Source organism: Rhinoderma darwinii, assembly GCF_050947455.1.
Source record: "Rhinoderma darwinii isolate aRhiDar2 chromosome 2 unlocalized genomic scaffold, aRhiDar2.hap1 SUPER_2_unloc_14, whole genome shotgun sequence".
NCBI classification, from domain to species: domain Eukaryota; kingdom Metazoa; phylum Chordata; class Amphibia; order Anura; family Rhinodermatidae; genus Rhinoderma; species Rhinoderma darwinii.
In genome coordinates, this window is record NW_027461679.1 from 613810 (window position 1) to 641171 (window position 27362).

General features: G+C 43.6%; 1 protein-coding gene across 2 annotated transcripts in view; it reads right to left on the reverse strand.

Annotated features, from left to right (window-relative positions):
• LOC142674709 (transcription factor ETV7-like) overlaps nt 1-27362 on the reverse strand; it is a 106857-nt gene that overhangs the window by 62363 nt on the left and 17132 nt on the right. Inside the window, exons 2-6 of one of the 2 annotated variants that reach the window (XM_075847217.1) lie at nt 25136-25253; nt 13083-13247; nt 7309-7434; nt 4526-4672; nt 2364-2506 (exon numbers count right to left, since the gene is read on the reverse strand). In XM_075847217.1, the coding sequence (XP_075703332.1) occupies nt 2364-2506; nt 4526-4544 (162 nt within the window). In that variant the 5' untranslated portion in view covers nt 4545-4672; nt 7309-7434; nt 13083-13247; nt 25136-25253. The remainder of the gene's footprint in view (nt 1-2363; nt 2507-4525; nt 4673-7308; nt 7435-13082; nt 13248-25135; nt 25254-27362) is intronic. The other variant, XM_075847218.1, reaches the window with a different exon arrangement.

Below are 27362 nucleotides of genomic sequence, written 5' to 3' on the forward strand. Positions count from 1 at the left end.
GAGCTGATATGAGAGGCATTATACTGTATGGGAGCAGATATAGAGGAGCATTATACTGTATGGGGAGCTCATATGGGGGGCATTATACTGTATGGGGAGTTCATATGGGGGGGCATTATACTGTATGGGAAGCTCATATGGGGGGCATTGTACTGTATGGAGAGCTGGTATGGGGGCATTTTACTGTATGGGGAGCTGATATGTGGGGCATTATACTTTATGGGGAGCTGACATGGGGGTCATTATACTGCATGGGGGCTGATATGGGCGGCACTATAATGTATCGGGGCAGCTATGTGGGGCATTATACTGTGAGGGCTGATATGGGGAGCATTATACAGTATGGGGCTGTTATGGGGGGGCATTATACGTTATGGGACATTATATTGTGTGGGGGTAGCTATGAGAGCATTATATTGTGTGGGGGTAGCTATGGGAGCATTATACTATGGGGGCTGTTGGGCAAGGCGTTTGGGCACAGGCACGCGCAGGGGTCTGATGATGGTGGTGTTGGGGAGGGGTAGGGGGGCCCAAGCTGAATTTTTGCACCCGGGCCCATGAGCCTTTAGCTACGCCCCTGGAAGTAGTACAATCGACAGAGGGATAAGCCACGGTCATTTGTACGCAGAGTTCGGTACACAGGGGCGAGAGATCAGCTGTAGCTAAACGTATGCAGAGTTCAGTACACAGGAAAACAATGGACGTTAAACGCACAGTAGCTGGATTACTGGCAAGCCAAAATAATCAGGCACAGGAAGTACAAAGTTGTGGGTAAATATAGGGCAGCAAATACTGTGATTGGCCACATAGCAGGTGCAATCCATAACAAATCACCAAGATCAGCAAACACATGGCTGGAACAAGGATAGAACAAGCAAGGATCTCTGTAGCAGACCGGTGGATGCTGTAAAGCAAGAATGGAGAGTCCAGAGTTCAAATCCAGGAAGTTCAGTTCCTGACGTTAGGTGATGTTCTGACTTCTATACCACAATTAATATCACATGAAGAGTACATTCTTGTATCTAAGTCTCTGAATGCTTTTCGGCATACAGATTTTACATAGAGGGGAATGTTTTTATAAACTGCACATTTTTTAGGCAGATTGCAATTTTTTTAAACTGCCGGTCCTATTTCATGCATTTTATGGCTTTGATGAATGCAGTCTTTGTACTGCTGCAGTGTTGTTGCTATGTACTATGCAACTATTGTTAGGTAGAGATAAGCGAATGGATACACTTAGGCTAGATTCACACGAGCACATTACGTCCGTAATGGACGGAACGTATTTCGTCCGCAAGTCCCGGACTGAACACAGTGCAGGGAGCCGGGCTCCTAGCATCATAGTTATGTACGATGTAAGGAGTCCCTGTCTCACTGAAGGACAACTGTCCTGTACTGAAAACATGATTACAGTACGGGACAGTTGTCCGGCAGCGAGGCAGGGGCTCCTAGCATCGTACATAACTATGATGCTAGGAGCCCGGCTCCCTGCACTGTGTTCGGTCCGGGACTTCCGGCCAAAATACGTTCCGTCCATTATGGACGTAACATGGTCGTGTGAATCCAGCCTAAATGCGAGATTCTAAGCAAAATTAAGCAGTTTAAGAGGTTCACCAAACAATCTCTGTATTACTGGCAGCAAATTGCAAATGAAAGTAGCGATATCAGCAAAAAAAAATTCACAGCATGTGATGGCATGTGCCCAGAACACTATTTAAGACCCTGTATTGTGTTTCGGGTGTCATTTCTAACCTCTATAGTGTACAGACTGCCTGTAACGGTTAGTCAGTAAGGCTCTGTTCACATATGCGTTCCGTGTTCCGTTGTTCAGCTCGATTAAAGGAGCAGAACAATAAGAATACAGGAAGCGCCTAATCTGTTGCCTGATGGAAACCAACAGCGCCAGACTGGACCCATTGACTTAATGAGTGCCGTCGGGTTTCCATCTACATTTTGTCTATATACCAGACAATAATTTTTGTAGTAAGCAGCTGACGCCAGTGGTTGCCCTGACTTTGTGTACACGCACAATTGCAGTAAGTGTTATTGGAGTCCCCTTGAGGCAATACATAAAATCAGATTTAGAAGCCAGCCAATGCAAATGATTGTCTGCACTTCAGACATTGTCAGGAGGATTCCTAAATTTCGTACCCTCACTGTCCCAAATATCACAGTTGCCAGGAATTTATTGTACTTTAGAATTCTCCACATAATTCACGCACCATAACAGTTCAAATGCTGAAAACTCCCTTTGTTTCCATCTTGTTAAACAACTTAACCTACCAGTAAACATTATTAAGTAATTATTGCCTGGTTGTGTTTACATTTATTTTTATGTTGGTAATACATTATATGGAAACTACCTTATGATTTCCCCAGAATGCGGCGAGCTTGTTTGGATCCACTATCCTAAAGATTTTCAGTTCTTTATCTTCCCACCGTATGGATGATTCATAGCGCTTGTCCTCAAGGAGCTTGTGCAAATAATCCCACAAGATCCTGCAACCTGGATTCACAATTACAGACTATTACTTTAATCAGTTTACTACAGACACCATAATATATTTTACTGACAATGGTCTATATGTGGTTAATAATGTATTTTTGTAATTGAAAACCACAAATTAGGAATTAAATTTGAATTGATGTTTAACAGATACATGCCATAAATATCTGATAGGTGCAAGTCCCACCTCTGGGACCCCCACCTATATTGATAATAGGGGTTCCTCGACACACATACTGCCTGGTGAGACGGCTACCAAGTTTGCTAAGTGGAGAGAGCCACGCATTTGCAGTGCCACTCCATTCATTCTTTACATGTTCTTAAGATAAGTGGGGTTTGCTGGGGTGAAACTTATACCTATTAGATCATCATGGCATATCCTGGGGATATGCCATAATTGTCTATGGTCCAGAGATTATAAAGTAAGGCTTAGAAAATAATAATATTATAATTCAAAAATATACATATAAAGAAAATGTATCATGACAAAATGACCTATTGTTTAAATCAAGTTTTTGTGTCAAACATGGTGGTGTGTAAACAGTGTTTTCGAATGAATCACAAATTGTTGCAGATCAATAGATTTATAAAATTCTCGCAGTATGACTTGAGAATACGGGCACTTCAAGCAATTTGATTTTCTTCAGTGCCGTCCTTACCGAGGCCGGTGAACCTAACAAGTATGCCTGATGTCCCACCAAATTGAGTTGCGCCAAAGTAACTGTTGTCTCTTAGCCTGTTCTGCCGTGCCACTGTCGTTCTCTGTGAGGTCACTCTTTGCCACAGCCTATCTCGCCTATGCACCAGCATGCGGTTGTACCAGTTATGTAGTATTGAGAACGCCATGCAACTCAGTAGGTTCTCATAGCCGTTACGACACTACCTATAAGGTGATTCCAACTGCCCACATTTCTCCGGACAATACATGAGTACAGTTCCCACGTCATGAAGTGGCACACACAGTCTTTAGTCCAAGTCTGAGGCTTTAAGGAATCACTCTGAACAGTTACAATCAACAGTTGGCCAGTCTCTCACTCTAGGTTCAGCATGCTTTTGGGCACAGCCACGGCTGGTCAAATAGCAATGGCTCTCACTGAATTTCTCCAGCCTACCGGCAAATCTCACGCTAGCTGGGTGTGGCCTGCTGTCGTAAAATAAGCTCAGCAGTTCCTCTAACCCTCCACGAGCTCTCAGTCACACACACACACACACACACACACACACACACCGACTCTACTTCCTGCAACCAGTTCCCTTATCTCACTTCCTCCTGGTGTCTGCTATGACATGTAGTGGCGATAGTTAATGTTAGAGTTTAACCTCTAAACACTAGGCTACACGCACACAATAACAAGGGTGGAAATAACAGGAACAGTCTCAATAATAAGGGTAAAAAAGCTAATCCCTTACATTTTTGTTTTATCATTTTCCATAAAACAATCTATTACTATCAGTATCGAAAAAAAATATTGATCTTGCAGTTCTCACGCTGACCACTGAGCCTCACAATAGGCTAACACTTCTTGTTCTGCAGAGATCACTTTTCACAGGCAGGATTACAATCCTCCTAACCTTTTTCCCTCCCTGCACATGAACTCTGCACACAGAGCATGCCCACAACACTCTTCCATAGAAGTCAATGAGTGGTTTTCTGACTGGGTTTTCTATGTGGCTGCTGTAAAGCAAATCTCTAAAATGCTGTTCACAGCTCAGAGCAGGAACTCACCCCCATAATCATGTACAGAAAATAAAAATATAAACAATCAGAAAATAAAAACAGATTAGAAAAAAGGAATTTGTGTCAGTATACAGTTATGACTAGTAAAAAATAAAGTGATTAAATGTTTCTGGAGATTATCAGAACTGGACATATGTAAGATAAAGTATCATAGGAAGACTTGTTTTGAGACTTCCTGACATTAATTTCAGTAATGACCTACTTGAAGCCTCTCCACATCTTCCATTGACTGCTTTGAGCTATTTTAAAACGTTTTTGACATTCTCTATTTTCAGATTTACCCTTTATTTTTCTATCCATATAGTCAATGTGTTCTGCAGAGCTTTCATTATTTTGTGTTCCTTGTGTCCTTCAGAAAAGATTGAGAGGTACATCTTGGACATTATCCTCTGTAGCTGGTTTTGCAGATAATTGAGAATTCTCTGTTTCTAAACACACAAGTCAATATATGATTAGGTTGTTTTTATGCAATATTTATTCATATTTGTATATTGGAGTTCAAGCAATAATCATGTATCACCCATAGCTTTTAATTACTCTTTTTTATTTTCCTCTTTAATAATACTTATATGGAAGTTGAGACTCATATCACAGACACCTTCATTGCCTAAAATAACTATAGAGATTTTATTTGCATACTTGCTAAATGTCCTTATTTTTGTGGGACTGTCCTGCAAACCGGACCATAAAGGGGACAAGGTTTATTCTAATCTGCATTTAAAGGGGTTTTCCTGAAGATTTTTTGGGGCGGTTAACGATTTTGGTAGTGTTCCCAGGCAGGATGGGTAGAGCTTTAAGTGCCCTGTAATTTGCGATTTAAATGTTGATAAGAATGTACTTTCAGTGAAAACATCATATTTTACATTTGGTTGTCTAACTTCAACTAGACACATAAGACTTACCAATGTTTTTATTGTATTTGATACTAACTTCAGATATCTATCAATTGGTCTAAATATTGAATTACAATTAATAGTAGCAGCAGAATATTAAAAGGTAATACTAACAGGTAACACATATCCAGAAGTATATATTGTAACCAGGGTCACCAACCCCTTTTTTTTTTTTTTTCTAAACAACTTGGACACTCTGGAAAAACAAAATAATTTCTAAAGATTGCATCATCTGTACTCCTGGCTTGACATTTATAACATACAAAACGTTACACTGATGAAATCCTGGAATGAAAATGTCTAAGGCCCTGTTCACACGTATTGTTTTTACAGGCAGAAAAATCTGCCTCAAAATTCCTGATTTTGACCTGTCTGTAATTTCTTGCCGCAATCTTCGTGGCGTGTTACGCTGCGTTTTTCGCCACGGCCATTGAGCGCTGATGGCAAAAAATGCAGTGAAAAACGCTTTCTCTGCCTCCTATTGATTTCAATGTGAGGGGAGAGGCGTAACCGCGGCAAGAAAGAGCATGCTGTTTTTTTCCCATGTGACCGCCGCTACAGCCTGTGATTTGCTGCACCGGTCATATGGGTTGAAACGGCATCACACGAGGCTGGCCTGGAGGAAGAAACACAGACTTCTGGGTAAGTATAAGATTTTTTTTTAAAATCGTGAGTTGAGTTCTTTGCAGCGGAATCTCTGTGATTCCGACGCAAAAAAACGCAACTGCTATTTGTTGCGGGTTTTACCTCCGAATTCCTTTGCGGAAAAACTGCAGTATTTACGCAACGTGTGAACTGACCCTATATGTGCTCAGATATTCTGAACTATGCAAATACTCAAGCAAGATGCTAATCAGAGACAAATGGGTACAGAAGTGGGTAATTTCTCTAAGGGGGGATTCACACGAGCGTGTATTGGGTCCGTGCGGGACGCGTGGTTTTCACGCGCCACGCACAGACCAATAGAAGTCTATGGGGCAGTACAGAGAGTCCGTGCTTTTTGCGCAGCGTTTGTCAGCTGCGCAAAAAGCGCGACATGCTCAATATCTCCGCGTATTTCGCGCATCACGCACCCCATGAAGTCAATGGGTGCGTGAAAACCACGCAGGTCGCACGGAAGCACTTCCGTGCGAACCGACTGAAACAGCGCACCAGCTGTCAAAAGGATGAATGTAAACAGAAAAGCACCACGTGCTTTTCTGTTTCCAAACATCCAAACGGAGTGTCTTTGAGATGAGCGAACCCGTAAAACCGAACCGAACTTCACCGGGTTCGGCCGAACTCGTTTTGGCCGAACCCGGCAAAAAAAATTCCAGTACGCGACGTCAGGAGACAGTCACTGTCCAGGGTGCTGAAAGAGTTAAACTGTTTCAGCACCATGGACAGTGATTTCCGATCCCAATATACATGAACCTGTAAAAAAAAAACGAACTTCTGACTTACCGATAACTCCCGGCTTCTTCCTCCAGTCTGACCTCCCGGGATGACAATTCAGTCCAAGTGACAGCTCCAGCCAATCACAGGCCAAGCACAGGCTGCAGCGGTCACATGGACTGCCGCGCCATCCAGGGAGGTGGGGCCCGATGTCAAGAGAGGCAACGGCCAGAAGGGAAGTTCTCGGTAAGTACGAACTTTTTCTTTTTTTTTAACAGGTTTCTCGATATTGTGTTCGGCATTCACTGTCGAGGGTGCTGAAAGAGTTACTGCCGATCAGTTAGCTCTTTCAGCACCTTGGACAGTGACGGGCGTCGACTAGCCTCATCTCTATGATGGCGGCTGCGCGAAAATCACACAGCCGCGCATCATACACGGATGACACACGCAGCTGTCAAGTGGTTTTTGCGCGCGCAAAACGCCGCGTTTTTTGCGCGCGCATAAACGCAACGTTCGTCTGAATCTGCCCTAACTGGGATGCCAGAAGATAAATAAACAATGAAATCCATTTAACTGATGTAATTTATTTAGTTAAAATGCATGTGATCTGCTGAAAATGGCCAGCTTAAACGAGTTGTCCAAAATTAGAAAAAAGGGTCTGCCTATTTTCCAGAAACAGCGACACTCTAAGAATTGACACAAATTAATTTATGAATATAAATATAATAAGTACAATATAATAAGTACATATGAGCATACAGCCAGTACACAGATACAGTGTACAATGAATATCTCACTTGTATTTATGCAGCTCTGTAGATGCGGATGGTGACTTTTTCTTATACACTGGCTGAAAAAAGAATACCTTACTAACCCCTGTCTGTGATTCTTAATGCATTGTAGTAATTCAAACAAAACATCACCTGTAAAAAAGAAGAAAGGTATTAGCTTGTGTTACTGTCTTTTTTACAGTCCAAAGTACATGATTAAATATGTGATACAGAAACGTAGCATGAAAGAGGTTTTCCAACATTTATCCTTGTTATTCCCAACTACTCCAATGTTTATGTCCTAGCACATTGACATGTCGTCCATAATGACGTCACCATGGTTAAAATGTCATCAAACAATTTTAGTCTGCTTTAGGGAGTCTTTCGATTGTTGGAAAACCCTGTTGAGCCCAGATGCAAAATCTGGCACTTCCAAATATCACGTAATTGATATAATTCTGTAGAAGTATCTTACGTAGATATAGCACCATTGCTTGGCTGCAACTGCAACCTCTGCACCCACAGCTACATTACTCCTGTTATGTCAACGTCTCTTATAGTTCGAGATCAGACCTACTCAGCCAGATGTAGCCCTCTGACCTCCAATCCTCTTTGTGTCACAACTTTAAATGTTTTAAATCTTAAGGTGGACCACCTATATATGTGTTGTGCCACCATACCAGACATTACTTAATAAATCTTGACATGCTTTGTAATTTCTAAGCCATTTAGACACTTTAGGCCTTATTCACATGAACGTTGAATAAGTCAGTGTGGCGGCCGTCTAAACAAACCTATGTAATTCAATGGGGCCGTTCACACGACCGTTGTTTCAACAGAGCTTGTGAAGGGTCCATGAAAAATAGGACATGTCCAATTTTTTTGTGCTTCACGAATCCCTCCATAGGCTCTAGTCTATGGGGGATGCGTGATAACGCGTCCCACAGGGGTGCAGCACAGATGCACCCCGGTCGTGAAAAATGGCAGTTTTTCACGTTCGAGATATCCTACTCTCGTGTGAATCTAGCGTTATAGTCATAGCTCCGAATATTTCCATGATGGCGGTAGAGAAATTTGAGGCCATGCTCTTATTATACCTTCCTGCCTATGAGAACCGCTTACAAAGTTTTTGAGGTTCACCAAATTAAAGCTATTAAATCACTGGTAGTTATGCAATGCACAGAGAATATACAAGCTAAATATAAGGATCTGCCCTGTTCTGTTAAGGCTTTAAACAGTCTTAGAATTTTGTCATCTACCTTTTCCTGCTATCTCAATGGATTTTAAATGTTTGGACATAAGTAGTCAGAAGCCAGTCATAATGTAATGGCATACCTGACTAATGTCACCCATTTAGTTTATTGGTAGATATACTGCTGTTTTGTGAGTGTATCTTCACAACTCAACATACCTCTGACAGAAGACAATGAGAATGTAGGAAGAAGTAAAACGAGCTATAAATTGAATTATTTTCCGATACGATAAGTATTCCAAATGCTTTTGTGAGTATGTTAATTGGAAAAGGAACATACACAAATATATATTTACCAGGAATATCTTTTTGTATCATGGGAGACATTATGCCTTTTTTAAAACATTGTTTTTATTACATTTCTAAATAAACAACATTAATACAAGCAAATACAAAGTGGCATCTCTTTTGTTACAGAAGATCGTAACTGCATTGCATATACGTAGAAGACAAAAGACAATTGCTACACAAGTGGAGACATAGTAAAACTGGAACTGGTGGCCCACAGATAACAAGAAAGCGGAACAAGGACAGACAGGGCTAGGGGAGGGTATCGGTGGGCAAGTTATCAAAATATGCTCGGTCTAAAGGAGAGTCATGATCCGGTAGGGTGATTAATGGGACTCCTAGGGGTGAGAGATAATTTAGGCCTCTCAAGGAGGGGACATGTAGGCTATTTATGGGTCCTATATCTTCAGGAAGGACTGTAGTAGGGTGACTGAGTGGTTTTGAAGAGAGGGAGGGAGGGAGCTCTCATCCCACCGGCACCCTGAGTGTGATCGCAGAGTGCTGGTGTCTTCTATGGCAGCCGAGGGGCCTAATAAGGGCCCCCAGGTCTGCATGTAGTATATGCCTGTTAGGTCATGCCAGAGGCACGGCCTAGCAGATGCCTGTCCGTTTTACACGGACAGGCATAATACACTGCAATACAGAAGTATTGCAGTGTATTATAAATGTGATCGAAGGATCGCATAGTGAAGTCCCCTAGTGGGACTAGTAAAAAAGTAAAAAAAAGTTTAATAAAAAGTAAAAACAAAAAAGTGAAGAAAAAAATTAAAAACCCACTTATTCCCCTTACAAAATGCTTTATTATTAAAAAACAAAATAAAGTAAAAAAAGTTACACATATTTGGTATCGCCCCGTCCGTAACAACCCCAACTATAAAGTTATTACATCATTTAACCCGCACAGTGAACCTCCCAAAAAATTAAATAAAAAAACAATGCAAAAATTGCTGTTTTCTTTGAATCCTGCCTTAAATTCTATGTACCCCAAAAAGGTGCTATTAAAAATTACTATTTGTCCCGCAAAAAACAAGGCCTTAGACCTTAGACAGCTATGCAAAAATAAAAAAAGTTATAGCTCTTTGAATGAGACGATGTAAAAACTTAAAAAATAGTTTGGTCATTAAGGTCTAAAATAGGCCGGTCAATAAGGAGTTAATCATGTAATATTGCATTCGAGAACAAATCTCTCATAAGAAGAGGACAGGTTGCTTTCAGGAGCTTGCTATCATCTGCTTTGTGGCTACAAATAGGATGCCGGCAAGCTTCTGCTTAGCATAGGAATCCCCTTTAATATTTTTATTGAGAAGGACTTCCCAAAGGGAATTTTTCTCAAATATTAGCCTGTCACAGTACAAATGAGGTAGTATATCTTGGTACTAAAATTTGCTACTGTGGTGCAAGTCCTCCTAGTCCTCCAAGTCCTCCAGGTATACAGAACATCACAAGTGGAAGTACAGCCTCTAAAACAGGTAGGGGAATAGCCAGGTACTGCATGGACTATATGGTTAGGCGCGAGAGGATGTGGAGAAATGAGTCTCTTGTAAGCAAACCACATCAACATGGATAATATGGTAATAATGGAATCTTTTGGATTTCTTGTGCGGTGAGTTTTAGCCTTGCACGCTGTGCAATACTAAAGTTAAGGGCGTGAGGAGAGCAGCATTAAACTATCGATCAGTAAAGGATCATCAGCGACCCATGTGTAGGGTTTCCGTGAAAGATAAGTGTGGTGAAAGAGGGACGACATTGCACTGCAGTGGTGAGGAATAGAGAACTCTCTGCAATTGTAGAATTGAAGGGCGCAATATAAAGTTTATCTGGTGTGACCAACGGAGGGGGTAAAGGAACAGGGGGACAGAAGCCTAAAGAAACATCATGATGTAGAATGACTGTGAACACATTGAAAACATTATACAGGTATTAGCCTACATATCAATATGCAAGTATAAGCAAAAAGATAACAATAAGAATAAATTACTAAAAAAAAAAAAAAAAAGAGGGGGTTGGGGAGGAAAAAACTGAAAATCAATAAAAATTACTCGTAATGTCAATCAGCAACAGCATAAGAGGCGTATGTTGCAAATGAGAAGCAAAAAACTGTATGTGATACTAATCTAGAGTAGCTGATTACATTTAGCTGCACAATGTGGAAAGTCCAGCAAGAAGTCAAGGCACATGCTGGGATGAGGTTGAGCATTTATAGCTGCGTGCTGGGCTGGTCTGCTCTGGGATAGGTACTGGAATGTAAGCTGTGAGGTACTGGGTCTGCTCTGGGATAGGTCATCTGGAGGAGGTGATAGGCTGGATGTGGTGCCTTCCAAACAAAGCTGTGATAAGCATTTTTTCACCCCTTTAAGGTAAAGGACAGTGCGAACCTTGTCATTGGAGATAAATGTAAATTTAAAGGGGAAAATCCATTGGTACATGATGTTCTTCCTCTGCAGAATTTCTAAGTAGGGCTTTAAAGCACGTTTCTTGGCTATGATAAAAGGTGCCAGGTCAGAAATTAGTTGGTACGTGTGACCTTGAAAAGTCAGGGAAGTGGCAGTATGGGCTGCCAACATCAATTCCTACCTGGTGCAGTAGAAATGTAACTTTGTGATGATGTCACGGAGGGTCCCTGAACTTACTTAGCCATCAAGACTTGAAGAACCCTATCCATTTCAAGGCGCTCTGCTGAGATTTTAAGGGAAAGTTCCTGCAATAGCGCCGTAATTGTGGCTTGCAGGTCAACGATGTGCTCGGATAGTTCACTTATACAAACATTGTCCCGGCAGGCTATATTCTCAAAATCCTCTAGCTTGTTCTGGAGTTGCAAGTTGTCATCCCGGTCTTCCAGCAGGTCATACTGGAGTGAGGAGTGGGACACACCATTTCATCCATGCACTGTTTTAGGAGATCTGTTCGGGTGCCCAGCTCCCTAATTTCTTTAATGAGGTCATGAGTAATTTTAGCTGAGGTCTTGTTCAGCTCCATCTCAAGTAGGGCATGGGATTGCTGTAGCAGATTTGTAAAGTCAGAGGCTCTTAATTTCTGCCTGTGTCTAACAGAAGAGCCCTCTAGGAATGAGTGGCTGGGCTCCGAAGAGTCTTGAAGGGTGGACCGTATGGTCTCTTCCAGGCAGTTGAGCTGGCACCATCTTGAATGGGGCCTGTAGACTTTGTTCTAAAGGTATGACAGCGGCCAGACAGTATTGCCAGAAAGACTCCGGCTGGGTTCACACACCCTATTTACGGACGTAATTCGGGCATTTTAGCCTCGAATTACGTCCGAAAATGCGTCTCAAAAGCGTCGACAAACATCTGCCCATTCATTTGAATGGGTTTTACGATGTTCTGTGCCGACGGTCATTTTTTTTACGCTGTCAAAAGGCGGCGCGTAAAAAAGACGCCCGCGTCAAAGAAGTGCCTGTCACTTCTTGAGACGTAATTGGACCCGTCTTCCATTGACTCCATGGAAAAACAGCTTCAATTTCGTCCGTAATGGGCGCAGCGAAAGACGCCTGCACATGCCATTATGGCTGAAATTACGGTGCTGTTTTCTCCTGAAAACAGTACCGTAATTTCTGCCGTAACGGACGCCGCTTTGCCACTGCTCGCCAGGAGTGTAGGGAGAGGTGAGTTGCCTGATATGTGCCCTGTAGAAAGTATACTAAACTACTGCGGCTCAGAGTGTCGTAACTGTGCCGCTATCCAGCTTGAACGCGCACTTTCCCACAAGGCCATATAAATTTTTGACAGATGCAGATGATGGTAACATAAATTATATGATCAAATAATTTTAAAGCACGAACAATTACTGGTGGGGGGAATTTACATTGGTCAGAGCCGATTGTTTTTAGTAGAATATACATAACGATTATCATTAACATTCATAATAATTTTTTGTATCGTTGAAGATTATCATTAAAACTTTGACCAGCTTGAGCTATGAAGGGTTCTGGTAGGCGGACATGTTTCACACTATGAAGTGTACTTTTAGTCTTGGTAACATAATTACTTTAGATTGTGTATAAAGTGCACATACATAGTGCCTGCACGAGCATAGGGTGACTAATTTGGAGATTTTTTTTGTATTTCTTAACTACTTTCTCTTGCTTAAGTGGAATAAATTAAAATTATTCCATAACAGCTTATTTGATTTCTAGATAAAAATGTGAATCTCACATTAATACATAAAGGAAATTAATTATATATTGTCAAAAGCATATCTCTATTAATATTACGAATATTACGAATGTAAACAGTGAAAAGTTCTGTACCTGAACTAGGAGAACGGGCTTTAAAATCAAACTTTGTAAGAATACACAGCGCTCTTCCATTCATTACAAACTTGCTGTCATCTGTTTTCTTTAGTGAATACTCTTCCTCTGCCCATCGTAACCACTGAATAATATCATCCCTGCTCCACAGAGATGGATGTATTCCTGAAATAAAATTAGAATGGTGAGTTGTCTAGAGTTACAAAAACAGAAGGGCATACAAAGGAGGGTGGGTACAATAAAAATATGTCCACTTTCCTAGTGTAGACCCTTATTCACTATACAAACACTCTCCGGCCATGCTAAATGTCCTACATGCTGTCATCTAGAGCCTAGCTTCTCAACTCCTGGTACATGTACCCCAGAGGGTACACGCCATGTCCTCTTACTGGGGTTTTAATAGCTGCAGCACAGTGTATGATCATAGCCTTGGGAATACTTTGATGTAATTTATTTAATATTTTAAGCTTTGCTTAGTAAGATTGAGAGACCACTAGAGAATGCAGAAATGCATCTGAGATCACACTTATGCTACATGGTTCTCACAGAGCTGCAGCTCTAGAAACAGAGAAGCCAAGTCTGGCACTAAAACCACTCCCAATACTGTAACTGTGTGTCTTTACCTTTCTCTTAGGCCTCATGCACACGACCATAAAAACTGCCGTAATTACGGGCCCATAGACTTTTATTGGCCACGGGTACCTCCCCGTATGCTTAAGGGAAGGTGCCCGTGTCTTTGAAAAAGATAGAACATGTCCTATTTCAGGCCGTAATTACGGCACGGGCAGCCCATAGAAGTCTATGGGGCTCCCGTAATTACGGGTGACTACGTGTGTGCACCCGTAATTATGGGAGTGTTGCTAGGCGACCTCAGTAAATGGTCACTGTCCAGGGTGCTGAAAGAGTTAAACGATCGGCAGTAACTGTTTCAGCACCCTGGACAGTGGCTACCGATCAGAATATAGATAAAGCTGTAAAAATAAAAATAAAAGAGACGTTCATACTTACCCAGAACTCCCTGCTTCTTCCTCCAGTCCGGCCTCGTGGGATGACGTTACAGTCCATGTGACCGCTGCAGCCAATCACAGGCCAATCACTGGCTGCAGCAGTCACATAGACTGCTGCGTCATCCAGGGAGGTCGGACTGGATGTCAGGAGAGGGACACGTCACCAAGACAACGGCCGGGTAAGTATGAATTTCTTTTACTTTTATTACGGAAAGGGCTGTCCCTTCTCTTTATCCTGCACTGATAGAGAGAAGGGCTGCCGATTAGTGCAGTGCAATTTTGCAGCCAAAAACGTGCCCGTAAATACGGGTGGAGTACGGGTGACACCGGACCCGTATTTACGGGCACGGGTCCGTAAATACTGGTGCAATGCGGGTCGAATACGTGTGACCAAGGACCCGTATTTACGCCAGTATTTACGGGTGGACAAAAATATGGTCGTGTGCATGAGGCCTTACTCAGGCTCTCCTGTTAGGCACAGGCTGAGATTAAGAACCTATGGCCCTCCTCCACCCCCTCTCCTCTTCTTAGACTTCTATGGGCAGAAGTTGTAGCCTGATCCCCCAGTGAAGCCGAAAATCGACGGATATTAGCAGTGGATTAAAAGTGAGAGATTGGTTTTAAGAGGCTGGACGAAGAGAAAAGTTGGTGTAGGTGGAGAAAGAGGCATTTTGCTATAAAAGATATCTAAGGCTATGTTCACATCTGCATTGTGACATTCTGTAATGCCAGAAGCAATGTTTCCGTTGCAAAACGGAAACCGCCAGCGGCCGACAGAACCCATTGACTTTAATGGGTTCCGCCGGCTTTCCGTCAGTGTGTCTGTGGTTTTACCAGAGACAATAGCGCAGCATGCTGATCTCCGGTGATCTCAGCCGGATCTACGACGGAGACCCCTAACAAAGCCTCCGACGCAGATGTGAACGAGGCCTTACAAAATGTATCATCACTTGTACTTGATTTATGGAAAATTTGGTGAAACATGATGGACTCTAAGTAATGGAAAACATACTAAATAAGTTTCATCCCACGAGACTGCTGCAGCCTGTAATTAGCTGCAGTGGTGGTCACATGGGTTGAAGCGTCATCCCAGGAGGCCGACCCTCTGACGTCATCCAGGCCGGCCTCCTGTGATGACGTTTCATCCATGTGTCCGCTGCTACAGCCTGTGATTGGCTGCAGCAGCGGTCATATAGGATAAAGCGTCATCCCAGGAGAAAATACGGAGCGATTATGCAAAAACAATTGACATGCTCTGGAATAAAATTCTGCACCACAGGTCCATTTCTGAGCGTTTTTTCCGCTCATTATTTGTTAAATCTCATCCACTTTGCTGCTACTGTATTCTGCTGCGTTTTTTCATTCCTCAATTCTGGACGAGAAAAAAGCAGCAATTCCGCTACGTTCGGACAAGCCCTTAGGCTGAGTTCACATGCAGTGGAAAAATTCACCCTCATATCCTGCCACAAATCCGCAGCTGAAATCACAGTGATTTTGCAGCAAAACTTTCACTTCTTAAATGGATTGTACAGTGGAATTCACCTGATACATTAAATGGACGATATCTGCGGTCATAATCCATAACGTAGGAATGTTGTGGATTTGAAAATCAACAGCATACTTGTTTTTCAGTGTTGATTTTTTTTCCAGTACATGTAAATGAGGTTTTGAACCCCTTCCCGACATCTGCCATATATATATACTGTGGAGGCCGAGAGGGAAAGTATAGAGCGGGCTCACGAGCCCGCAAATAACTTGCGTGTGTCAGCTGTATGAAACAGCCGACACTTCACTGCAACAAGAAGGATCCTGCTTCCCCCCCGTGATGCGATTGCAGGGTGTCAATGGTTGTCATGGCAGCCTGTTGGCCTAATGAAGGTCCCCAGGTCTGCCACCTTTGTGATCCTATTAAACCCTGCCTCAGGCGATATACTGAGATATACAATAGTATGGAAGTTTATCATTCAAGCGATACAACGATCGCTGGTTGAAGTCCCCTAGAGGGACTAATAATAAAAGTTAAATACATTTTTCCATATATTAATTATATTAAAAATATTAACAGTTCAAAGAAAAAAAACTTTTTCCCTTTTCCCCCAAAACATTGTAGAAAAAAATAAAATCCCATCTACACAAATTGTACAGTAAATTGAAGCGGATGCAGAGGCGTAGCTATAGGGGTCACAGCAGTCGCACTTGCGACCGGTCCCCTAAACCAGGGGGGCCCATAGTGCGCTAATGCTAATTCTATATGTGCCGTGACGCCGGAACTTCCTGGTTACTGGCAGGGCTCCTTTAGACGTGTACCATGTGACCATGACGTCACGTGAGGGGCGTTCCAACCAGTGTGGAAGAGCCGGTGTGGAAGAGCACGGAAGACTGCAGGTGAGCTGCAGAGGGGGCCGTAATGTATGTGTGTTTTATTGTGCTGTCTGTGTTTGCGGTGGAGAGAGGAGAGGGTGGGGCTTTAAATTACAGGGCCCCCCTCTCCTCTCCCCACCGCAAACTGCATGATACAAAACATTGCAACCGGGGGGTTGTGACCTACTCACCGAGGTCCCAGTTCCAACTGTATATGCGTCCTCAGATACAGTTAAATTTAATGAGAAAGCAAGGAGTTGACGGCTCCTTGCTCCAGCATTAACTGTGCCGTGAGCCACTTGCGGCTCAGCGCAGACAGGCACGATTTAGTGATGTCATCGTGCCTGTCTGGGCCGAGTCACTCATGGGGCAGCTATGGGGGCATTATAATGTGTGGGGGGCAGCTATGGGGGGCATTATACTGTATTGGGCAGTTATGAGGGGCATTATACTGTATGGCGGCATTATACTGTATGGGGGAAACTATGGGGAGCATAAATAATGTGTGGGGTCTGCAATCGGGGTATTATACTGTGTGGAGCAGCTATGAGGGCATTATACTGTGTTGGGCAGTTATGAGGGAAATTATACTTTATGGGGTCTGCAATGGGGGCATTATACTACGTAGGCAGTTATGGGGGCATTATACTGTATGGAGGCAACTATCGGGGGCATTATATTGTATGGGGGCAACTATGGGAAGCCTTATACTGTGTGGGGGCAGCTATCGGGGCTTTATACTGTGTGTGGGGCAGCTATGGGGGGCATTATACTGTATGAGGGCAGCTATGGGGGTATTATACTGTATGGGGGTAGCTATGGGGGTATTATACTGTATGGGGGCAGCTACAGGGAGCATTATACTGTATGGGGGCAGCTATGGGGAGCATTATACTGTGTGGGCCGGCTATTGGGGGCATTATATTGTGTGGGTATCGATGGGGGCTGTTGGGCAAGGCAGCTGGGCATAAGTGCATGCAGAGGTCTTGGGGTGTTGGGTAGGGTAAGGGGGCCCAAGCTGACTGTAACGTCTATGGCTGCAGACCATTTTCCTGAGAACATCAATGCTCCTGCCCTCGTGAAGAAGTTTCTCTCCGTCTCTGGCCCCAAGAAGAGGGGGCGTAAGAGGGGGGATACTGTAAGATCTATGGCCGCGGACCGTCATCCTGACAACCTCTGACGGCCGCGGCAATGGACGAGCGAGTTCCCGGCAGCAACTCCCTCCTGGGAGACGCCGGCTATTCATTCCCAACTTCTCCTCACTGACAGCTCCAATCCCTACCCTCACCAAAAAGGGCATGAATGCCAAGGTGTGGACTCCAAAAGCAGAGACCGCATTCAAGAGCTTAAAGAAGGCCTTCACGTCAGCATCAATCCTTCATCGTCCTGATGAGACCTAATTGCCACGTCAGTTCTGGTGGCCCACGCTGCCCAAAGACGTCCCAGATTTTGTCTCTTCCTGCACGGCATGTGCAGCAAATAAAGTTGCCCACTCCAGACCAGCTGGTCTGCTCCAGCCACTTCCTGTGCCCGATGCCCCCTGGCAACAAATTGCAATGGACTTTGTCACAGATCTGCCTCTCTCTGCTGGATGTAGTGTGGTCTGGGTGGTGGTGGATCGATTCTCCAAAATGGCTCAATTTGTTCCACTGACTGGTCTGCCTTCTGCTTCCCGACTGGCTGGCCTCTTCTTCCAACACATCTTCCGTCTGCACGGCATGCCTCTGCATATTGTCTCGGATCGAGAGGTTCAGTTCAACTCAAAGTTCTGGAGAGCACTCTGCGGTCTCCTCGGTGTACAGTTGGACTTCTCCTCGGCCTACCATCCCCAGTCCAATGGTCAAGTCGAGAGGGTTAATCAGATTATGGAGAACTATCTACGGCACTTTATCTCCAGGCAGCATGATGACTGGGTGCAGCTACTTCCTTGGGCTGAGTTCTCTTAATAAAAACCATACTAGTGTGTCCACCACCTCCAGCCCATTCTTCATTGTCTATGGCCAACACCCACGAATACCTCTTCCTGTTTCCACTATGTCCCAGGTGCCTGCAGCTGACTCTACTTTCAGGGACCCTCTGCAGATATGGCATCAGACCCGATCTTCTATTCTGCTGGCGGTCGACCGCATGAAGAGAAAGGCAGACACTAGAAGATGAGAACCTCCCCAGTTTCTTCCAGGTACCAAGGTCTGGCTGTCTTCCAAGAATATCCGACTAAAAGGGTGCCATCTTGCAAGTTTGCTCCCAGGTTCCTCGGACCCCTCGAGATTCTGCTGCAAATAAATCCTGTCTCTTACAAGCTTCGTCTGCCTCCCACCCTCAAGATCCCAAACTCCTTCCACATCTCCTTGCTGAAGCCTGTGGTCCTGAACCGCTACTACAGGACTCCTAGTTCCGCAGTGGCTCTTGGCGACTCGTCAGGGACATTCGCGGTGAGGGAGATCTTGGACACCAAGAGAGTAGGAGGAGGAAGAACGTTTTATTTGGTGGATTGGAGAGGATTTGATCCAGAGGAGAGGTCCTGGGAGCCAGAGGAGAACATCAATGCTCCTCCTCCCTGAAGAAGTTTCTCTCCCGCTCTGGCCCCAAGAAGAGGGGGCGTAAGAGGAGGTGTAAGAGGGGGGATACTGTAACATCTATGGCTGCGGACCATCATCCTGACTCACCCTCTGATGTCCGCGGTCATGGACGAGCGAGTAGTCCGGACACTGTCTCCCGAAGGGCGCGCACGCCCGCGCGTTCACGGCCTTAAAGGGCCAGTACGCGCACAGTTGCAGAATACTGCAATTAGCCCAGAATGCTTTGGGACTATAAAAGGGGCTCTGCCCTCTCGACCCTTGCCTGAGCATTGTTGTGTTACCTTAACCCCTTCCTGACATCCGCCGTATATATACTGTGCACGCCTGGTGGGGCTATATGGAGCGGGCTCACGGGCTTAGACCACTCCATAGAGCGAGTGTGTCGGCTGTGTGTTACACTTGCGGGTAACGAGCGGGATCCCGTTCAAGCGTGATCGCACTTGTTTAACCAGTTAAATGCCATGTTCAATAGCGAATGTGGAATTTAAATTACTAAAAAACAGTGGGGTGACCCCCTGTAACGTCCCTACGCCCCCCCCCCGTTGGTTGGCACGGCACGGCTGCCTGGGAGTCTGACGAAGTCGCCCCGGGTCCGCGATCTTTGTACTCTTATAAGGGCTTCATAGGAGACTGTCAGAATCGCTAAATACTGCAATACATTAGTATTGCAGTATATCGTGCAAGTAATCTAACGATCGCTGGTTAAAGTCCCCTAGGGGGACAAGTAAAAAAAGTAAGAAACAGTCAAATAAAGTTTTTTTTAACAAATACAAAAAAAGAAATAAATTAAAAGCTCAAAAAAAAAACCCTTTTCCAATTTTCCCTTGAAGCAAAATGTAAAAAAAATAAAAAGTTAACATAACTGGTATCGACGCGTCTGTAAAAGTCTGAACTATTACAATATATCATTATTTAGTCCGCATGGTGAACCGCGTAAAAAAAATAAAAATGTAAAACCTCATATATGCTGTTTTTTGGTCACTTCTTCTCCCACAAAAAATTACATAAAAAGTGATTAAAAATTCTCACGTACCTAAACTGCAGCTCGCCCCGCAAAAAATAAGCCCTCACACGGGTAAATCGACAGAAAAATAAAAAACGTTATGGCTCTCAGAATGTGGCGAGAAAACTAAAATTTTATTTTTAACAATCAGTTTTTTCCTTGTAAAAGTAGTAAAACATAAAGAAAACTATATATATTTGGTATCACTGTAATTGTATTGACCCGCAGAATAAAGTTAACATGCCATTTTTTCCGTACGGAAAACGCCGTAAAAATAAAACCACCCAAAAGGTTGAGGAACCGCTATATTTTTCCTATTCCACCCCACAAATATTTTTTTTCTCATTTCCCACTACATTATATGGTAAAAAAAATGATGCTGTGAAAATCTACAACTCGTCCTGCAAAAAAGAAGCCCTTATACGGCAATATTGATGAAAAAATAAAACAGTTATGGCTTTTGGAAGGTCGGGAGGAAAAAACAAAAGTGAAAATCCGAAAAATGGCTGCGGAGGGAAGGGGTTAAGTTTGTCCTTGAAAATGGTCTCCTAGTGTTTTCCAGTTCCCAGTGTTACCCGTTCCTGCTGCCTGTACCCTGTGTCCTGTGCTATGGTGCCTTCAAGAGTTGGAGTCTCTATTGTGTCGCACCCCGCAGGGTGTGTGTCTACTGTCGGAACTTCATCTTAGCCTGACTCCACCGCTACTGTCTACATTGCCTCAGGTACCCTTTCTGAACTATAGACATTGCATTATGGGTCCCACACCCTGAGCCTTTAGCTACGCCGCTGGGCGGATACACATCAAATCTGCAGCGTATGAACATACCCTTATGCCTCAACTTCCTTCATCAACCGAGTATACTAGATAACAATAATGTCAGTGATGTTTTTGCCTAGGTTTTTGCTTTATTTTGCATTAACATGTGTTTTTTTGGGGGAAAAATTATAAACAAATTTTCTTGTAATTTTAATCAAAGAACGCCAAAAATACCATAGAAATTTTGATCGGTGGGTGTCCAAACACTAAGACCCCCACGATCGCTAAAATTAAGTGACAGAAGCACTCAGGTGGGTGCTCTGCCGCTTTGTTTTTAATCGGCTTTCCTCGGAAAGCTGAGCGAGTATTGCACAAACTCATAGACTTTCTATTGAGCCTGTACACCACTCCGAGGAAAGCCGAGAAAAGACAATCAGAGACGAATTGGCACAGCACTTACCCGAGTGTTTCTGCCACTTCGTTTTAGCAATCTGTGAGTCATAGTGCTCAGACCCCCACCGATCAAAACTTCTGACAAGTCTAAAAGTTTAGTTACTGTTTAAGGTAGTTTTGGTGTTCTTTGATTAAAATTACAGGAAAATATGTTTAGTATTTTTGCCCAAAAAACACATGCAAAAAAAATAATGAAGCAAAAACCATGACAAATACATCGGCTAATTGAATCGTTTCTGCAGCACAAAATATTATCGTTGTCAGCAGCACAACTTGTAAACATGGAGATGCACTGCCAATATGATGGAAATTCAAGGGGGAGAGCGATCATAGTAACTTTTTGTCAATCATTGTCCATTATTGTGATATGTGTGGCACAAACCAACACTTCCCATTACCACAAGAACATGGTGATGGCCGCATCAAGCTGTGGGGATGCTGTTCATTGGCTGGGACTGGAAAACTGGTCAGGATTGAAGTAAAGATGGATGGCAGTAAATACAGGTAAATTCTTAGGGAAAACCTGTTTGTCTGCCAGAGATTTGAGATTGGGACGAGGTTCACCTTCCAGTAGGACAAGGACCATAAACATACTGATAAAGTACACTGGAGTGGTTTAAGGGTAAACATTTAAATGTCTTAGGCCCCATTCAAACGACAGTGTTTCCCGGCCGTGTGTCGGCCGTTGAAAAAACGTCTGTCACACTCCTACAGTAGGAACATTAGACCCCAAATGGGGCTATTCACACGACCGATTTTTTGACGGGCTGGGAAAGTCTATGGGGCCGGATAATACACGGCCATCACTGGAATGTGTTCCGAGTGACGGCCGTGTCTTACGTCGCTCGCTCTCTCCTCCTCCTCCTCCTCACAGTGCGAAGCACATGTGAGGAGGAGGAGGGTATTTTTTTGCTCCCTGTAGGAGCGGAATCCCCAATCCCACGGCCACAGCTTCGGCAACGCTCCAGGAGAAGTCCCTGACTTCACTGTCCATATATGGACATAGTGATGTCAGGGACTTCTGAAGTGGAATCCCCGGAGCTGTGGCCAGTGTTTCCGCTCCAGGAGAAGTCCCTGACTTCACTGTCCATATATGGACACAGTGACATCAGGGACATCTGAAACGGAATCCCCGCCGCTGTGGCCGTTGTTTCCGCTCCAGGAGAACTCCCTGACTTCACCGTCCATATATGGACACAGTGACGTTAGGGACTTCTGAAGCGGAATCCCCGGCGCTGTGGCAGGTGTTTCCACTACAGGAGAAGTCCCTGACTTCTGTTCATATATGGACACAGTGACGTCAGGGACCTCTGAAGCGGGATCCCCGGCGCTGTGGCCAGTGTTTCCACTCCAGGAGAAGTCCCTGACTTCACTGTCCATATATGGACACAGTGACGTCAGGGACTTCTGAAGCGGAATCCCCGGCGCTTTGGCCGGTGTTTCCGCTCCAGGAGATGTCCCTGACTTTACTGTCCATATATGGACACAGTGACGTCAGGGACTTATGAAGCGAGATTCCCGGCGCTGTGGCCGGCGTTTCCGCTACAGGAGAAGTCCCTGACTTTACTGTCCATATATGGACATTGAAGTCATGGACTTCTCCTGGAACGGTGGCTCTATCTACAGAAAGGTAGGGGGTGCCATTACCAGCCAGGGGGCTGTGTGGCATTACCTACCAGGGGGCTGTGTGGCATTACCTGCAGAGGGCTGTGTGGCATTACCTACAGGGGGCTGTGTGGCATTACCTACCAGGGGGCTGTGTGGCATTACCTGCAGAGGACTGTGGGGCATTACCTACAGGGGACTGTGCGGCATTACCTACAGGGGGCTGTGTGGCATTACCTACAGGGGGCTGTGTGGCACTACCTAGAGGGGCTGTGTGGCATTACCTACAGGGGGCTGTGTGGCATTACCTACAAGGGGCTGTGTGGCATTACCTACAGGGGCAGGGGGCATTACCGACAGAGGGCAGTGTGTGGTATTATCTACAGAGGGAATTGTGTGGCAAAAAATTTACACATGAAATTCATTCGTTTTTAAAACAGACAGGGAAAAAAGTGGATGCAAAACGGGTCAAAATCTGCTGTTAAAAACAGAAACACGGCCTGGAACAAAAACAAAACGGATGAAAAACGGCTGAGAAAAACGGACCAAAACGGCCGTTTTTATCACCCGACACTCGGACCCTGTCGCGTGAATAGAGCCTTAGAATGGCCTAGTGAAAGCCCAGACCTCAATCCTATTGTGAATGTGTGGCTGAAGTAGTTGGTGAAATTTTGCCTAGAAGAATGGGCAAAAGTCCCGGTGTCTAGACGTGCTAAGCTAATAGAGACATAATCCAAGTGACTTGCATCTGTATTTGCAGCAAAATGTGGCTCCACTAAGTGTTGACTTTCATTGGATGAATACTTATGCACTTAAAAGTTCTCTATTTTTTGTCTTAATTATTGTGTCACAGTAAAAAATATTTTGCACAGTGGTAGGCATGTTGTGTAAGCCAAATGTTAAAAACCCCCCAGAAATCCCTTTTAATTCAAGGTTGTAATGAAACAAAACCAAAAAAACACCAAAAGGGTGAATACTTTCGCAGGGCACGATCAATAAAACTATATAGAAAGGCATTGGTGTGTTTATCAGTATTGACAAGTAAAGTTAACACCAATGTTCAGACAACAGTCACATTTTGGTCTTAAGGCCCTATTACACCGGCCAATATTGGCAGTTGCAACGAGCGCCGATCAACGAGACAGCTCGTTGATCGGCGCTTGTTTGCTCCTGTCGTAAGATGCTACATATGGGGATGAGCGCTCGTTACTACGATCGCTCATCCTCATACATTATTATCATGTCGGCAGCGCGTCTCCCTGTTTAAAATGATAATATTTCAGTTTTTAAAACTATACGATCAGTAGATGAACGAGTGTTTGAGCTATAAACGCTTGTCTGCCCGATATTTGCCCAGTGTAAAAGGGCCTTTACTTTGAGAATACATAACTTACTGATAAAAGACAATGACTCTGAATTCACATGTAGTGGAAATGCTGCAGATTTTCTGTGCGGTTTGGTGCATGGAAAATCTGCAATAGATAACAGATTACAGTACCAGCCATGTGGATGAAATTTTAACAAGTATCATCTACATGCTGGGCTATTATTCTGTCGGAAATTGAATTGGTGCGGATTTTAAAATCTGCAGCATGTTAATATCAGAAGCGGAATGAGCACGGATTTGTTGTGGATTTTCCCAATTGAATTCAATGGGGAAAAATAAATCCACAATTAAATCCTATTGTGGATTTTTGTGTGGAGAAACAATATTCACTGAATCCTATTAGGCAAAGTTAACCAAAAATCTTGGTTACGTACTGTAGCTAAGAAGTCGCTACAACGAAAACCCATGCCACCACTATATACACCGTTATTATAATCTATCGTATGATCCACGGCTCTTTGTATCTCATTCCACTTTTTAAGTTACATACTGTTAGGGTATGTGCACACGATGAGAGGCTTTTACGGCTGAAATGACAGGAGAAAACAGCTGCCTCGTTTCAGCCGTAAAAGCTCCTCCTCGTATTATGCGAGGCATCTGTGACGCTCGTAAATCTTGAGCTGCTCTTCATTGACTTCAATGAAGAACGGCTCAAATTACGTTGCAAAGAAGTGCCCTGCACTTCTTTGCCAAGGCAGTCAATTTACGCGTCGTCGTTTGACAGCTGTCAAACGACGACGCGTAAATTACAGGTTGTCTGCACAATACGTCGGCAAACCCATTCAAATGAATGGGCAGATGTTTGCAAACGTATTGCAGCCCTATTTTCAGGCGTAAAACGAGGCATAATACGCCTCGTTTACGTCTGAAAATAGGTTGTGTGAACCCAGCCTTAAACTTACTTAGACTTCCAGGAACTTGGCATATCACCTCTTCAGGAAAGGAACAATAGTCATGTGGATCCTGGTTGAGCTGAGGAGACAATGTAATGGTTTGTGGAATGATTGTTTTTATCTTCTCCTGCAATAATAAGACATAAATATTAACATACATACATACATACATTGCATACATAACATACATTGCAAGAAGGACTTTTTCTGTAATAAGATATTTTACCAAGTTTCTTATCTTCGCTTGTACTATCGATTTATGCAAAATCTGTGAAAATGACAGTGACCATAAAAATAACAGACAACATACTAAGTACTAGTATTAGGGCTAGCTCTAGGTTTACGTGAGCCCTTGGGCGATAAAGTCACAGTCGGCCCCCTTAGGCTGAGTCCACATGCAGGGGAAAAATTCACAGCAATCCGCAGTGAATCTACAACGATTCTGCAGCAAAATCTGCACGTATTATGTGCAGATTTTGCCATGGATTGTGCTGTGGATTTGCAGCGGATTTCACCCATTACATTAAATGGGCGAAATATGCGGCACTACATTTAGCAGCAATGTTTAAACAGGTACACTGAACATAGTGCTCTAACATGGTATGAACAGAGCATATTTGTAACCAAGAGCTGAATTTTCATATTTGGCCTGTAGTTTAAAGGGCTGTCCAGTTTAGAAAACCCATTTTCATACACCCTATTAGAAAATTCTGAGTTAATACAGGCGGTCCCCTGTTCAAGATCCTCATTTTTTAGGCGGAGTGTGAGAGCCGTTACAAAGAACGTTTCTCTTAGAGAGTATATACAAGGTTAAACAAAGAGGCGAAAGTCAAATCTGTTTTTTCAGTTCTAAAGGTCGTACTAACTCATTCACGGGTAGTCTAGTGAATTTGGCACTTGCGTAGCTTGTTTATTAAATTTGCCTTGCATCTACCAATTCTATACAGTTCTATTCTCTGACCGTACCAATTTTGTGTCTTATCTAAGATCCTGTTTGATCACACACAACTCTTTGCGCACCAATTTTCAACCTATGAATCTTTTTTTTACATCAGTCTTCTCTCCTCCCCTTGGTGGAAGTTTGACCTGCTCTATTATCTGATAGCGAAAATAAGGTAATAAAGTAGATCACAAAATTGCTATAATTTTTTCATATTGTTTTTCCATTGTCACATTTCAAAAGGAATAACTTTTTTAATTTTTCCGCTGATCGAGCTGTATGAGGACTTACTTTTTGCAGAACAAGTTTTATTTTTCACATATAATACATACAGTGGAGGAAATAAGTATTTGATCCCTTGCTGATTTTGTAAGTTTGCCCACTGTCAAAGTCATGAACAGTCTAGAATTTTTAGGCTAGGTTAATTTTACCAGTGAGAGATAGATTATATTAAAAAAAAATAAGAAAATCACATAATCAAAATTATATATATTTATTTGCATTGTGCACAGAGAAATAAGTATTTGATCCCCTACCAACCATTAAGAGTTCAGCCTCCTCCAGACCAGTTACACGCTCCAAATCAACTTGGTGCCTGCATTAAAGACAGCTGTCTTAAATGGTCACCTGTATAAAAGACTCCTGTCCACAGACTCCATTAATCAGTCTGACTCTAACATCTACAACATGGGCAAGACCAAAGAGCTTTCTAAGGATGTCAGGGACAAGATCATAGACCTGCACAAGGCTGGAATGGGCTACAAAACCATAAGTAAGACGCTGGGTGAGAAGGAGACAACTGTTGGTGCAATAGTAAGAAAATGGAAGACATACAAAATGACTGTCAATCGACATCGATATGGGTCTCCATGCAAAATCTCACCTCATGGGGTATCCTTGATCCTGAGGAAGGTGAGAGCTCAGCAGAAAACTATACGGGGGGAACTTGTTAATGATCTCAAGGCAGCTGGGACCACAGTCACCAAGAAAACCATTGGTAACACATTACGCCGTAATGGATTAAAATCCTGCAGTGCCCGCAAGGTCCCCCTGCTCAAGAAGGCACATGTACAGGCCCGTCTGAAGTTTGCAAATGAACATCTGGATGATTCTGAGAGTGATTGGGAGAAGGTGCTGTGGTCAGATGAGACTAAAATTGAGCTCTTTGGCATTAACTCAACTCGCCATTTTTGGAGGAAGAGAAATTCTGCCTATGACCCAAAGAACACCGTACCCACTGTCAAGCATGGAGGTGGAAACATTATGTTTTGGGGGTGTTTCTCTGCTAAGGGCACA